The 13816-nt window shown below is 36.0% G+C and overlaps 1 protein-coding gene across 1 annotated transcript in view; it reads right to left on the reverse strand.

Annotated features, from left to right (window-relative positions):
- LOC104498155 (tyrosine-protein phosphatase non-receptor type 12) overlaps window positions 1-13274 on the reverse strand; it is a gene marked incomplete at both ends in the record, with an annotated part of 14635 nt that extends 1361 nt beyond the window's left edge. Inside the window, 7 exons of the mRNA XM_010141502.1 lie at window positions 1133-1275; window positions 3670-3729; window positions 6578-6649; window positions 7429-7467; window positions 8471-8566; window positions 9587-9663; window positions 13166-13274. Of these exons, the coding sequence (XP_010139804.1) occupies window positions 1133-1275; window positions 3670-3729; window positions 6578-6649; window positions 7429-7467; window positions 8471-8566; window positions 9587-9663; window positions 13166-13274 (596 nt within the window). The remainder of the gene's footprint in view (window positions 1-1132; window positions 1276-3669; window positions 3730-6577; window positions 6650-7428; window positions 7468-8470; window positions 8567-9586; window positions 9664-13165) is intronic.
- Between the last annotated feature and the right edge of the window lie 542 nt (window positions 13275-13816).

Raw genomic sequence — 13816 nt, forward strand, 5'->3', positions numbered from 1 at the left:
TGTCCTAGCTGAATGACAGATGTGTTAAATGGCAGTACAAAATATGTTTAAAGACTTCCCACATTTTTCTGATTTAGTATCATATTTGTATTTCCTGCTTTTTGTCAAAAAAACGTAAATCTGAAAGTTTAAGAGAACAATAACATTTATTCTAATAGTAGGAATTTCTCTATTTTAGACATAAAGAGTTATAATGCATATGTATTTATTACATTATCATTATACTGTTGTAAAGAACCACCCTTCACAACTGTATTGACTTTCAAGAGAAACAGGACAAAGTGAGGTGGATTTCAGTGCTAACCTAGGGGTTTTTGTGGTTTAAGACCTCAACTACTTAAAGAATGACAAATTAAAAAAGAATGTTGCTGAATACAGTAGATTTCTATACACTTCAAGAGAACTACCAAGCACTAAAGAGTTAAATATACCCCAATAATTTAACATTTCCTGGCTAATGAATCTGAATTCAGTTTTTCCTCACATAACACATTAGCTCTTATTGCTTTAAAAAGTATCAAATATCTTAGGAAGAACTTTACTGAGAAATTGTCAGAAACTGTCAGTTCACCAAAACATTTTCAAGGCAGTTTAGTGTCAACTGTCCTGTTAGCCAAATTTCTGGTCAAAGATGAAATTCCTGCTCAGAAGCAAAGACCAGCTGAAAACTACAGCGTGCTCATTAGAGAACTCTTTTGTTATGTTAGAAGACAGACAGAAAAATTCTTACGTAGTGATGCACCTGCTATGTGTCTTCTCCTACTCAGAATGGAGCTTTCACTCCCATTATCTGATCTGCAGTGATATTCAACATCTATTTTGTCCTAAGGAGGATTTAAATGTCTTGAGAACCAGAAAAGAGCTTCCCTTTCAAAGACCAATTCTTTTCTGATTGATATTCCGTTTTAAACTAAGAGAAGAAAAATTTCACTATGGCATGAGTTTTAAGACAATGAAGACTAGATTTGAGACTAACTTTGAGCCAAGTTTTGACATAAGGAAATACTCCTTTTTAGAAATCTAACATAAATAAATTCTGATTTAGAATCAAACTAATGCATCTCATACCGAAAGTCTAGACTTCAAAAAAATATTTAAAATTTATATACACTTAAATAAATATATTTGATACCTGCAGTGTATGCAAATTGGTACATCTTCATGTTCCTGGTATTCTCTCATCAAGCTAATCATGTCCAGAATAGAATCAAAAGATGAAGGGACATCATGATCAGGCCAGTTAACATAGTGAAACTGATAGACACTACGAGTCTCCTACAGGAGAGGGAGGGGGAAAGGTGTTAATGAGAATACGTATTTGAGGAGTTTGTACGAAACAGTTTTATGAATCTTCTCTTTTTGCAAGATTAAGCATTGACAAGCAAAGCCATTTACTGTATTAAAAAACCCTACAGCTTTTACGACTTCGAAAAAGCAAAAGGGAGATTCTGAAGTAGTACCGAGTGCTACTAATACACAGGAGAAAGCACTATGGGACAGTTCACAGAAGCCCCTCCCTATAATATATGGGTTAAAGGACCTGCAACAGTGCACTGTATTAAAGGATTTTCTGTCCTTACAGTCTCAAACTTTGAAAGGGAGAAAGCAAGGGAAATACCACCACCACAAAAGGTTCTTTTCCCAATTGTGCTCCAGTAACTTACATTGAAAATACATGGGGGTGGGGGTTGTTTTGTCACTTTACAAAATAAGGTGTGTGTGTCAGCATGTGTGTGTGCACGCAGAGGGAAATTAAGAAAATGAGAGAAGTAATGCAGGCCACGACTAAATATGAGTCGCACTTGCAATGCTGGTAGGTACACTTTTATTCTAGTTAGCTCATGTTACAATAAGTACTAAGGATAAGGTAAGAAGCAGGCTTTAGAACTGCCTAGTAACTGAGCTACCTGAATCTCTGACTGACCAAATACTCTGTCATCATTACCCAAACCCTCCGCAGTATACAGGCATCCTATCAAAATTAATTGGAACAGAACTCAGAGAAGTCAAGTAACTAAACCTGACTTGTATGTATAGTATAGGCAAACAAAATACAAATTAACTACTGTTTCTGAAGTAACCTGCTCTAACGATATTCGGGTATTAAAAGTAATGCAGGTTCTGCTTTGGGGGTTTTAGTATTTTTTCAGTTCTGTTTTTAAGTGCACCATTTCAAAAAATGTTGCAGGCCCCCTTGTTATTATGCAGTCAATTTCTGCTACCTGAAAGGTTTCATAGCATCATCAGCTATGAGCATTCAGGACACACTAACAGAGACAAACTGGTTAAATTCATGCATCCCACTACAATCACCTAGCAAGCTACTGCAGATGGAAATTACCCCCCCAAATTATAAACCTCTAAGTCAATAACTCAATTATCAGTTGTTGAAATGGAAACAAACATTGCTAAAGTGAGACCATAACAAACCATTTCTGAAAAAAGGATGCTAACTACAATAACAGGTATTCTGTAAAATAGACTGTCAGCCTTCATGTTTTTGCAGGACAGCTCTACACTTATTTACTAACAGTCACTTTTGAGAAAAAAAAGTCAGATTTGAGTGACTAAGTTTGCAAGTAAGGATTAAAAATTCATTCTTAACACATGAGAATGCAAGTGCTTTTCTTCCACTGAAAGCATGACATTCTTGACAATTTATGTAACATACACAGTTTATGAAGTAGGTCTCATGTTTTACAGTAGTTTATGTCCTAAGTATTCACTAAGATAATTAAACTCTGTTTCTTCCATAAAGAGACTAATTGTAACCATATATAGTTGCCAACTTATACTTAGTGTAAAAGAATTGGTTTACCAGAATCCTTGTCTGGTAAGCCCGTTCTATATCTTGAATACTAGGATATTTTCAAGAATTCCAAAGTCTCAAGCTCACTCTTAAAAGTACATTTCTATCCCGACCCTTGAATGTATTACACACAATTCCTCTACGCAGAAGATCTCCAAGTAAAAAGACAATGCAAGTCAGGTCAATCAAGAACATTCTCTATTTTTTATATCTATTTCAATTCCAAAAAGATTAACTTTGTACAAGGCAGAGTGAGAAACTTTGGAGGGGGAAAATAAAAACCACTAAGTTTTTATCATTCTTGCTTTTTTCTTATTTGGCAATAAAAATATATGAACAGGCATCAAAAATATCTTTTAACATTGCAAAAGTCTCTTGAAAAATAAAGTATAGAGCAAATTCTAACAAGTACACATACTTTACCAAAGAAGAAGTTAACAGGTTTGTTGGTTTTGTAACAGGTTTGGTTGGTTTTTTGGGTTTTTCTGTGGTTTGTTTTTTTGTTGTTGATTTTTCAGTTGGTTGGTTTTACAAATTTGATTTGATTGTCATCATACTTTTCAGCTGGGTAATCAATGAAACTCTCCTAGGGTGACAGAAGTTTTCTAGTTGTTAACACATGCTGTTGATGACCATCACACACCTTTGGCTAACCAAGACCATACATAAAAGTCAAGTAAAGAGTTTCACTACTCTTTTCTTCTATACTAGGCTTTTAACAACACTTCTAAACTTGATCATGTACATACAGAGTCAGCACCTAAAAAGTAAAGATATTTTCTTCAATTTCCATCATTGTGTCACTTCAGAGACCTTCGAACAACCATTAAAGTTGAGACCAGATGCAATCATATACTTACATTTTGAAATTCAAGTAATAATGTCCTAATGAAGTAATCTGTTCTTGCTTGCTCAGCTTCCTAAAACATGAGAAAACAGTAATGAATTGGAAAAAAAAAAATCAACACGCAGTATACAGCACATATCTAAAACACCAGCCTTAAACTCAGGTGCCTTTTTTTTAATTGACTGTTTTTGTATCTCAGATTTCCAGAAAAGATGGGCAATCAAAACACCAATTTTAAAACAGCAGCAACTTGGCTTGCTACACAAGATATCTGTTGAAGATGTTACTTTTACTTAAAATAGAAATGTGAGTTTTCGAAAAGGTGTCCAGCCTGCTTCTGGAACCAATCACCAATAAACCTTGTAAGAGTATTTCAAAAGTACTTCTTTTGCTTTATTTCTTCACACGTTTAATTTACAGACTGCCTCCCACAGCCATCCTTCTATAACGCTTCTTCTGTACAAACTTCAGCTTCTTACCACTCTGCCCTGTGACATCTCCTTTAACTTTTTCCCCTTAAGGATGCATCTGAATGGATCATTGTAATTATCCTGGTTGTGGCCAAAAAATACAGCTTCTAGGATCCCAGAATTTTCAAAACTGCTTTTAGAACAAAGGAAGTTCATACTATAGACACCACACAGTATTACTGTATTTAAAATAGCAGTAATATCACAATTTGAAGATGCTTTTAAAAGTTTAGCATTACAGCTTCCCACAGCAAATTTTGGAGACTGCATGTATGCTTTGATGTGTTCCTGTCTGCTACTGAGAATTTACCACTTTCCCCTCCAGAAAACAATGTCAACACGCTAGAGGTTTAAAGGAGACAGTGCACAGCCAGCAGTAACGGAGACCATCTACACCACTGCACCCAAAGGGGATACATTCTCAGCTGTAGCCAAGAAGTCAATTACAACATACACACCGCCCCTTTCCACCAATATTTGTCAGGTATGCAACCATCACCCAGGTGGTATAGAGCAAAACCAAAGAAAAACTCACAAAACAACCAAACTCACAAGACAACTTTTAAATCAACTGAAGTAGGACAAGGCCACTCAGAGCCTATAGAGACTAAAATTTCTAAGTATATGTTTTCCTGACAAGATGAACTTGAAGTGTACTCAATTCTTACAGACTATTTCAAAGCACAATTAAGAGTAACTAGACGAACTGGCATGCTAGCTCTGTCTGAACACCTTACAGCACTTCAGCTAGAAAATAGCTGCAATTCCTGTCCAGATCCACATAATTTTGGCTAAGGCCAATCATGAACTCCCAGCATAAAATGTTCTCAGTAAGATCATTTATACTGATGACAGTTACGCTCAACACTTTAATGCCAGGTTTCATTCATATCCTAACTAACAGAACCTGACTAAACTACCAGATGGCAGGATTAAAAGTAAAGACACAAGGAAGTATTTTCTTCCAACAAAACGTGATGCCAGTGATGAGACTGCCAGAAAGAATAAGTGACAAAAAACCAAAACCCAAACAACAACAATAAAAATTTGTCAAATTCGCCATCCACTGCATTATAAAAATATTGATAATCCGGAGGCAACATCAATTAAGGAAGTCCTGCTAGTCCACCACTAGAAGCTGACAAGCAGTACAAGGAGAAGAATCACCCTATAAGTAGCTTATTTTCTGTTTTCTTCCCTGAAGTAATTAGGCTATCATTGAACACAATCTGATTGGCTGGTTGGCCCTTGGTGTCATTTAAAAGTGAAGGCTGTGATCACAACTCCAAAAGCTAGCAGTTGGACAAACAGGCCACAAATGTGTTTGAAGCAGAAAGGAACAGAGATATATAAACAGGTACATACAAGAGCAACCAGATGCTATCCTGCACCTAATGACTGCTGCTCATACTGGTTGTGGTGGCTATGCTCCCACACACCACCTCCTCACCCACAGCCTGAACACCTCACAACTGACAAAGTTAATTTCGGCTGTCCCCCTTTTGTGAAATGGTAACTGCACCACGGCTTCTGTTACAGTCCAGCTTTCTCTACAAAGGAAAGGTGATTGCAAAAACCCACTGGGGTACATTCTTGTATGGTGCTGAGATAAAAGGTGCCAAAGGAAAGATTTCTTTTAATTCCCTGCTCTGCTTGGTGTAGGAGATATCCACGGTCCTTCTTCCTGCCCATCAATCTGTCACAACTCCTTACGTTACCATCTACCAGCAAGTATCAAACCTGGAAGAGGATCTAGTAGGTATGCTTAGAGATCAGAACTCCTGATAACACTGACACAACATGCAAAGGAAATATTCAGGTTTCCTCCATCTTTCTAGAAACACAGCTTGACAGTTACCCCCCCAGGGGAGATACCCAGAAAGATTCAGACCTCACGGTGATCTGCTACTCATTTTAGTTTTGGTTTTAAAAGCACAAGTATTTTCAAATAAACCTGTTACAAACAGAAACAAGTTAAAAATATTATGAGTTAGTTTCCATTTTCTTTATTAATCTTAATTGACTTTATGTAACTTAAAGAAAATAACCTACTCCAGTGTTAAACTTTCATTTCTCATGCACATCCAGAACATGCAAGACATAACGGAGAGAAACAACTGCATGAATACATTTGATTAAGCACGACACACATTCAAAACTACATCATGTAAAGCTAAAGAAATAACACATAAAAAGATACAAGACCAAGGCACACAGGTTCCATACTTTAAAAGAAAAATAATCATGGAGGATTCAAAAGAGCCACACAGCTTACACATACACACATTTTTGTGTTTTCCATTGCACTCCTTTGAGAGTCTTTGTGTAGAATTTGGTAATGAAAAATTAAAAAAGCATTTGTTTTGTAATACAAACTGTTTGTTGAACCGTTGTTTTAAGTTACAAAACCATTAAATCCTTCAAAATGAATTTACCATGCTTTATACTTACACAAGAAACACGAAATGGTCCAAATGTTACAGCTGCTTCTCCATACAAAGGCCAGTAACGTTCACATTTTTTCTGTTAAAGCAAAGAATCTTAATTCATGTCTAGTACTGAGAGATGATGATTAACAGAAGCAGAGCAGACAACATGATAATCTCAAATGCCTTATTCTCTCTCTTATTCAGTGCTCTTCCTTAACATGTGCCCACTGGTGCCTTGCTGGACTTTTTAAAATCATAAAATATCTTTTCTTTTGTATGTAAAAAAACCCCAAAACCAAAACCCCCATATGGCAAATAAATACAGCCAAAAGACACATCATAAATCAGGACAAGAACTTCCACAGCTGCCTACATACGTGCAAGCATGTGTCGTACAGAAGGCAGCGACAAAAGTTAACGTAGGTTTCGTGAAAGCCTGCAGTTCAAAATTCTGGGCCACACTTTTCTATTCCCTTCTCAGGTCATAAGAATACAGCTGAGATTTAAAACATGGATTGTTTTTGCAGCTGTATCGATTGACAGGAAATTCTGAAGGACTCCGGATTTTGATAGTTGACCTACATCCCACAGAGAGTGAGACGTTTTTTCTCTGGCCATAAACAGACCATTGGTACAGTTCTGCATACAGACATGAGTATTTCACTGAGGTGTCACCTAAACAATAAGGTAACACTATAAATGGAGCAAAGCAGTCACATTCACTATTTTCTAAGCGTAGAAATATAAGGACAGGCATTCTCATTCCATCTGGCAGATTATTTTTACAGTTAGGGATTTGGCATATGAAGCTTCACAGGTATTTGCATATTGCCCCGCATGGGCAATGCTCAGTTTTGTATGGATTATACATACCCTTCCCATTTCAAATTCTCGACAGGCCATTACAATTATCTGAAAGGAAAAAAAAATGTTCAAAGTAGCTGGTTTTAGATAAATTTGCCAACACTTAACTGCTTGCTTCTATCTGGGCAGACCTTGATACTCCTCAATTGGTTACTACTGAAGAGGCTAATTAATACTACTGTCCTACCCACAGATGCATGTTCTTTTAATTTTAAAATAGTACCCAAGTTTTATCCTCCACCAAATAATCTACAACAACAATACAACATTTTAAGGCTATTTCATTTGAATTCACTTCACTGTCATCCTTTATTTATTCAGCCTGACTGTAAAGTCTAAACTTAATCATAAAAATACAGTAATATTTGCCAACTGGAAGAAACATCACTATATTTGCTTAAAATGACATAGACTGCTTAAAATACCTGCAAGAACACATTAAAAAACCAAGAATCAGATTTCTTAGGTGAAGCTATTTCAGATACATTAATGTGAATAGCACAACAAAAATGTACCAACTGGTAAGCTATTTGTTACAATACATAACCATGATTTAAGTGTCTAATAAAACAAAAAATATTTTCAGAACTGATTTGTTGAACAAATTGTTAACAGTACTTAAAAGTTAACTCCTGACATCAGCTGTTTAAATAGATGTGGGATATATAAGCCAATAAGTAACCCAAAATTAGCAAAAAGAGAAAGGTAGGCTTTTTTGTTGTTGTTGTTTCACATGCTGCTCCTCTATCTGATTTTGTCAGTCCACATTGAGACAGTTGTAAGGTCTCCCGACAGGACAAATTCAACCAAGCACCAACCTATCCATAAATATGTATGATTTCATATCCAACCAAATTATTTGAATAATTTGAAAATACACTATTAAAATTAATAATTAATATTAACAATATATAGAATGCTATTTAAACTACAACACCAAGATTTGAGAAGTAAATGGACTAAAACACTGTCAGAGTTAATAATCCTACACACAATCACTGTGCCATGAAATAAGCTAATATCCAATTTTGGATTTTAAGTAGGTACTTACGGCAACATTGTATTCCCATATCATCCTCCAGAAGTCTATTACTGTATTTGCTAACGGTCCCTGGGTAGCAACATATGCTTTTGGCCCATGCACTCCCTAGGATTGCACAAAGGAACCATTAATGTTTATGAAGAAAATTTATCTGCACTGAATGAAAAAGGGCTTCAGGTTATAATCATGTAAAATTAGAAGATACATTGTTTTTGATAAACAAGAAAGGTGAATATGAAAGCAGTCCCATTTACACTAGTGGGAATTTTGCCTGTGATTTCAAGGGGGCCCAGGGTTATAACAGCTACTGTGCTGCCAAAGACTGTAACAGAAAATACTAAGTTCCTGTATGATCAGAATCTGAAGATACTCGTTAAGTCCAAATTTTCTTTGTAATTCAAACATTTAATCATGAAAATTTGAAATTCTTCCTGCTATAGGCATCCTCTTGAACAAATATAAGTTCCTCACTTCCAGTAACAACGCGTTTCAGAAATCCCGAATTTTAAAATTTGTTTTATATAAAACTTGAAGACATTTACATTCAGCTTTTCAGCCTAAATATTCAAGAAGTGGGATTTACAGGAAAGCCTGTTTCTGAATAAGCATTACTGCATGGAAGCCGTATCAGAATAAAGCTATGAGGAAAGCCCAAGATATTCACACTTTGAAACAGAAGTGTGACAGGCTTTTAGCCAAATTCTGGCTTCTCTAAGAATGTTAGATATATTTCCATTGCCACACTTCTGCCATGAACAGCAAGAAGTGCATATACATACACACACACAATTTGTCAAACACCTCATTGATGATCCCTAAAACGAGCCTCTCAAAATCTGATTTTTTAACTGTTAAAACAATGGTATCTTAATTTTCCTATGGTCAAATTTAGTTGCCTGTCACTTTAAAATGAAATAATTTATATTATAATTACATTTAGTAATATGAAAACTTATATAATAGCTTTATAAATGGTATCATGTTTGAAAATTTATTTAAGCCATAATAAAAGAAAAATCTTCTCACAGCTTTAAATTCTCATCTCAGACTATAATATTGAAACTTCATGGATATGAAATAAAAGCTTAAAACCAATTTAAGAACTGTTAAGACAGTAATACATACCTTAATAAAGTTTGCATTGATGTAGTCTGAATCTTGTGGGGGAGTTTTTAGGGTCAGTTTAACCCGACTATGATCAACTAAAAGAAGAAATTTTTTTTTTTTAAACAAGATTACAACACATGTAAATCACTACGTAACAGTAAATATAATATATATAGTATCTTATATGTATAGAAGAAATTCATCATTAAAGAATGTTCCCAAAGATAAATCACACAAGCAAGTCAGTCAGTTATTTAATTTATAGGTAAACAAACTCAGGTAGGGACAAGCAGAATAGCTCCTATTGCTATGTGTTTCTGATGCCCAAGTTTACAGGGTACCAACTACTGGAATTCCAATAGCAATTAATTACAAAGCAGCAAAATTCAATTGATCACAAGTAATCAAAATTGTCATTAAACAACATTAACACAGATCGTGATGGTCAGAATTAAAGGCACAGTTACAGGAAGCAGAAAGAATAAAACACCAGTGTGTTGTTAAAGCAGCCAGTAGGTCTTAAAGTCTGTGCCAAGCAGGACTGCATCAAGTATTACAACATGAAACATACACTGGGCTTTATTGCTCAAGCACAGATTGACTTTGATCCCCTAAACACCAGGGCAGGCACTTCGCTCGGGCTCTTCTAAACTAGAAGCTACAGATTCCTTTATTTAGGAGGTTTTGGTATTTCAAGCTTGGCCTCAAGCAATACTGACTGTCTCAGAGCAAACAGAAGTTTATCTTTGGAGACCAAAATCCTCAGCAGTCTACAAAAACAGCATTTATTACTTGTGACAGGATAAACTAATCATCTTGGAATTCTTTTTACACTGAACAAAAAATTAAGTGCATCTTTAATACAGAAACCACTTGATGATTCCTACTAAGAAGGAGGGTAGGTGACTGGCCAGTTCACCAGTCCTTCCAGCTCTTGATAACAAGACCTTCTAGCCACCACAAAAATCGTTCTACAATAGAGGCTGTTATAGTTGGAAATCCAGATTAAAAAAAAAATTGTCTTTGAACTGGGGAACAGAAGTGCCTGCACAAACAGCATCTGCTCAAGTAATTTCTGTTACTTTCTACTCCAAGGGTTAACTCCTAAACTATGGAACAGCTGCTAAAACTTTTATTAGAGCTAAATTCAAGAAAAACCATAAAGAATGAGTCTATTTAAAATGAGGATATATGGTTGGTTGGGGTTTTTTTTATCAAAACATCACTGGTAATAGAACAGGGAACCATGCTCACAAGTAGTACATGCTAAGAGTTATTTCAATACAAAAGGCTCTTCCAAAAAGCTAAGACGGTGACATTTTTGCCGGAGTCTTGATAACATGCAAAAAATGTGTTACCATACAACGCTTCCTAAAAAAAGCACAAATGCAGATTACAAGATATTTAGACTGCAGATCTAAAGACAACACACTCATAGAAAGTCCTAGAGAAACCCTTAAAAAATATTACACTGTATCGAACTCATACAGACAGTAAAAGCAAGAACATTTTATAAGCACTCAACAGTGTCACAATGGCAGATCTGACTAGTTGGAGTGGGAGGTTAATAAGGGCTGTCTTCCCGGAACAGTAGAGCCAAAATTGTAGATCTACTGTGTATTGTAGAGCAGTTCCTGAATGTCAGTGTTTCCAGCCCACCTGTAACTGCCACAGACCAGCTCTTTCAGAGTTTCAGGTCTGGAATAGAATTCTCCAAGAAAAAAAAAAAAAAAATTCCATTGCAGGTTCCAGCTTTAGAAGATCAAGTGCTTGGATATTTATATATAGTTTAAAGGCTCAGTTCATAATTACTAATTGGTGTCTTCAGGTGACCAGTGAACACGGCTTCATTTAAGTAACATTTAGGATGGCTTAATAAGCTAATGTAAACATTTTTACTCTGAAGCCAGTATTGAGGTACTGATCTCTCTGGTAGCAGTAACAATTTCTGATAACCCCTTAATCTCTGATTAAGTCACATTTTTAAGTTCCTTCCTGGATTTATAAAAGATAGGCCAAGTATCATCCCCTTCCTCCTCCAAAGCATCTCCCGGCTTTCACCTCTGTCAAGCTGACCTCCCATCACTTTACTGCTGAAACTTTTGGATGTTTCAAGATACTCTCATTTTAACTGAAAATACACCTTTGGTTTTCCTCAATGTCAGCTTTGAGGTTTGCTCATTTTCTCATATTGCTGCAATATGTGTACCCCTTCAGATCCCAGTGACTCAGGTTTTTTTATAAAACCTGATGAACGAAAAGCACATCTACCACTGTAGTTGCAGCCATTCACTACTGTAGCTGTTGAATGTCTCATCGATTCAGCTTAGGCACTACCAAGGTTTTTATATATTGTTCATGATCTACCAAAATGCCAGCATGGAAGAAAGAGTATAATAACTCTCAAGATAACAGTAACAACTCCAATGATATTTCACTACTTCGCTGCAGTTGAGCTTAATACCAACGCTACTCTTCAACAGGTGATGTATGTTACACATGTATCCTCCAGCAAAATATGAACATGTCCTTTCCTTCTCAGTGCAGCAGCACGCACTATGCTCACCTTGTTTAACAATCTAGGGCCTGTGGCTTGAGGGCAAAGTGTACTGCTCAAAGTGTCACCCCAAGCCCTGACAAACAGTAAAAGTGCCAGCACTAGAGAAACAGAGCTCACAGGTATACAACAATCTGAAATACACAGTAATTCACTGGAGTTCATTACTGGAGCACATTTTGGAATTGAAAGCTAATGATGCTTAAAACAATTTTCAACTTCAGATGGGTTATAAACTTCCTAACACTTCTGAGAAAGATAAGCAGAGTAAAATGTATCTGTTGCCAGTCTTCTGGGATACAAAAAACGGCATTTGTTGGAAGACGATCTTTTGATCTCACTGTTGGCTGTTCCTAATGAGAAGCACAGAAAGAGCTTCTGAAATAGATGGCCTCACAAGCTGTACAAAGTGAACTTGTAATAGGCAATCTTTTCATTACAGACCATTGATCACTTATATCCACTTATTGCCAATTTTAAAATTTAAACTCTGTGCTGACTCTCGTTTTCTCTGTTCATAAACAGAACAGAATTTCAGAACAGAATTACATTTGAGCCCTAGCAAAACACAAACTGAAGATAATCCAGTACTGAAAGTTCTCCGATGCTGTTTGTAGGACACAAAAAAAGCAAAAAAAGATCTATTTTACTTCAAACCAGGTTCCTTAAGGCTTCTTAAAATTTCATCTAGAGTTTATGGTGACATTTGTTTGTTGTCTTCCATGAATAATATGCTCCTAAAGAAAAAATACAGTTAAGCCCCTAGTGAAGTTCTAGACTATTTTGAGGTAAAATCAAAGTGTCAGCTTGATATGACTTGGGACCTGGCACACATCTTTAGATGATAGATCTCCTAACAAAATATACAAATGTTCACTCACTTTGAATTCCAAGTTAAAAATAAGAACTTTGCGAAAGTTGTCTTTCAGCAAACTAACTCCAGTTTTGCCTCTCAGTAATAATAGTAAAGTTTGAAATACATTAGGCATAACAAGCACTTTCTTTTGTCTTCTACCCATCAACACATAAATCAGACTTACATGGCAATATATCCTTGTATCTATTCTTTTTAACATTTTCTTCTTTCTCTCCCGTGGCTGTTGGGTAGATCTTCTCTGTTCTGTATTTTGTCGATAATCTTCTTAACCTCTGAAATAAAACATTTATATTTTCAAGTTTCAAGATAACAGAAACATCACAAGGTATTAGCTTCATTGATGAAGTATAAGATCACTCAAAACCCCCTCTCCTCTCCTTTTACAGTATTCACTATGATGAAATTTAAAAATCTTATTATCCAATAATTTTAGCTCATCAGCAGTTTACAACCAAGTTGAAGACAGCTCTGCATACCATGAGACACAGAACTTCAGAGAAGCCACTACAGCACTAGTATGGAATATGGCTGTATTTTATTTAGGAAATACACTGCCCTGTTAGGGAGTAACAACTGCATTAATAATACCTGTGGGAAACAGAAAAATCTGTTACTGCTCAGAATACCTGGAGGAAGAGTACAGAACAGGCTGACTCAGGAACAGCTGTTAGCAGCTGGTATTTTGCTCTGAAGCACGTGGTCTCCCACAATGACAACTGAACAGAAAGCAAAATATCATTTTGAATAGACATCGACTCCTAATGCCCAACTCCTGTCAAGTTTCAAGCTCACCCAGAGAAAGAGGTTCCCTGCC

The sequence above is a fragment of the Buceros rhinoceros genome, unplaced genomic scaffold (genome assembly GCF_000710305.1).
Source record: "Buceros rhinoceros silvestris isolate BGI_N320 unplaced genomic scaffold, ASM71030v1 scaffold14698, whole genome shotgun sequence".
NCBI lineage: Eukaryota > Metazoa > Chordata > Aves > Bucerotiformes > Bucerotidae > Buceros > Buceros rhinoceros.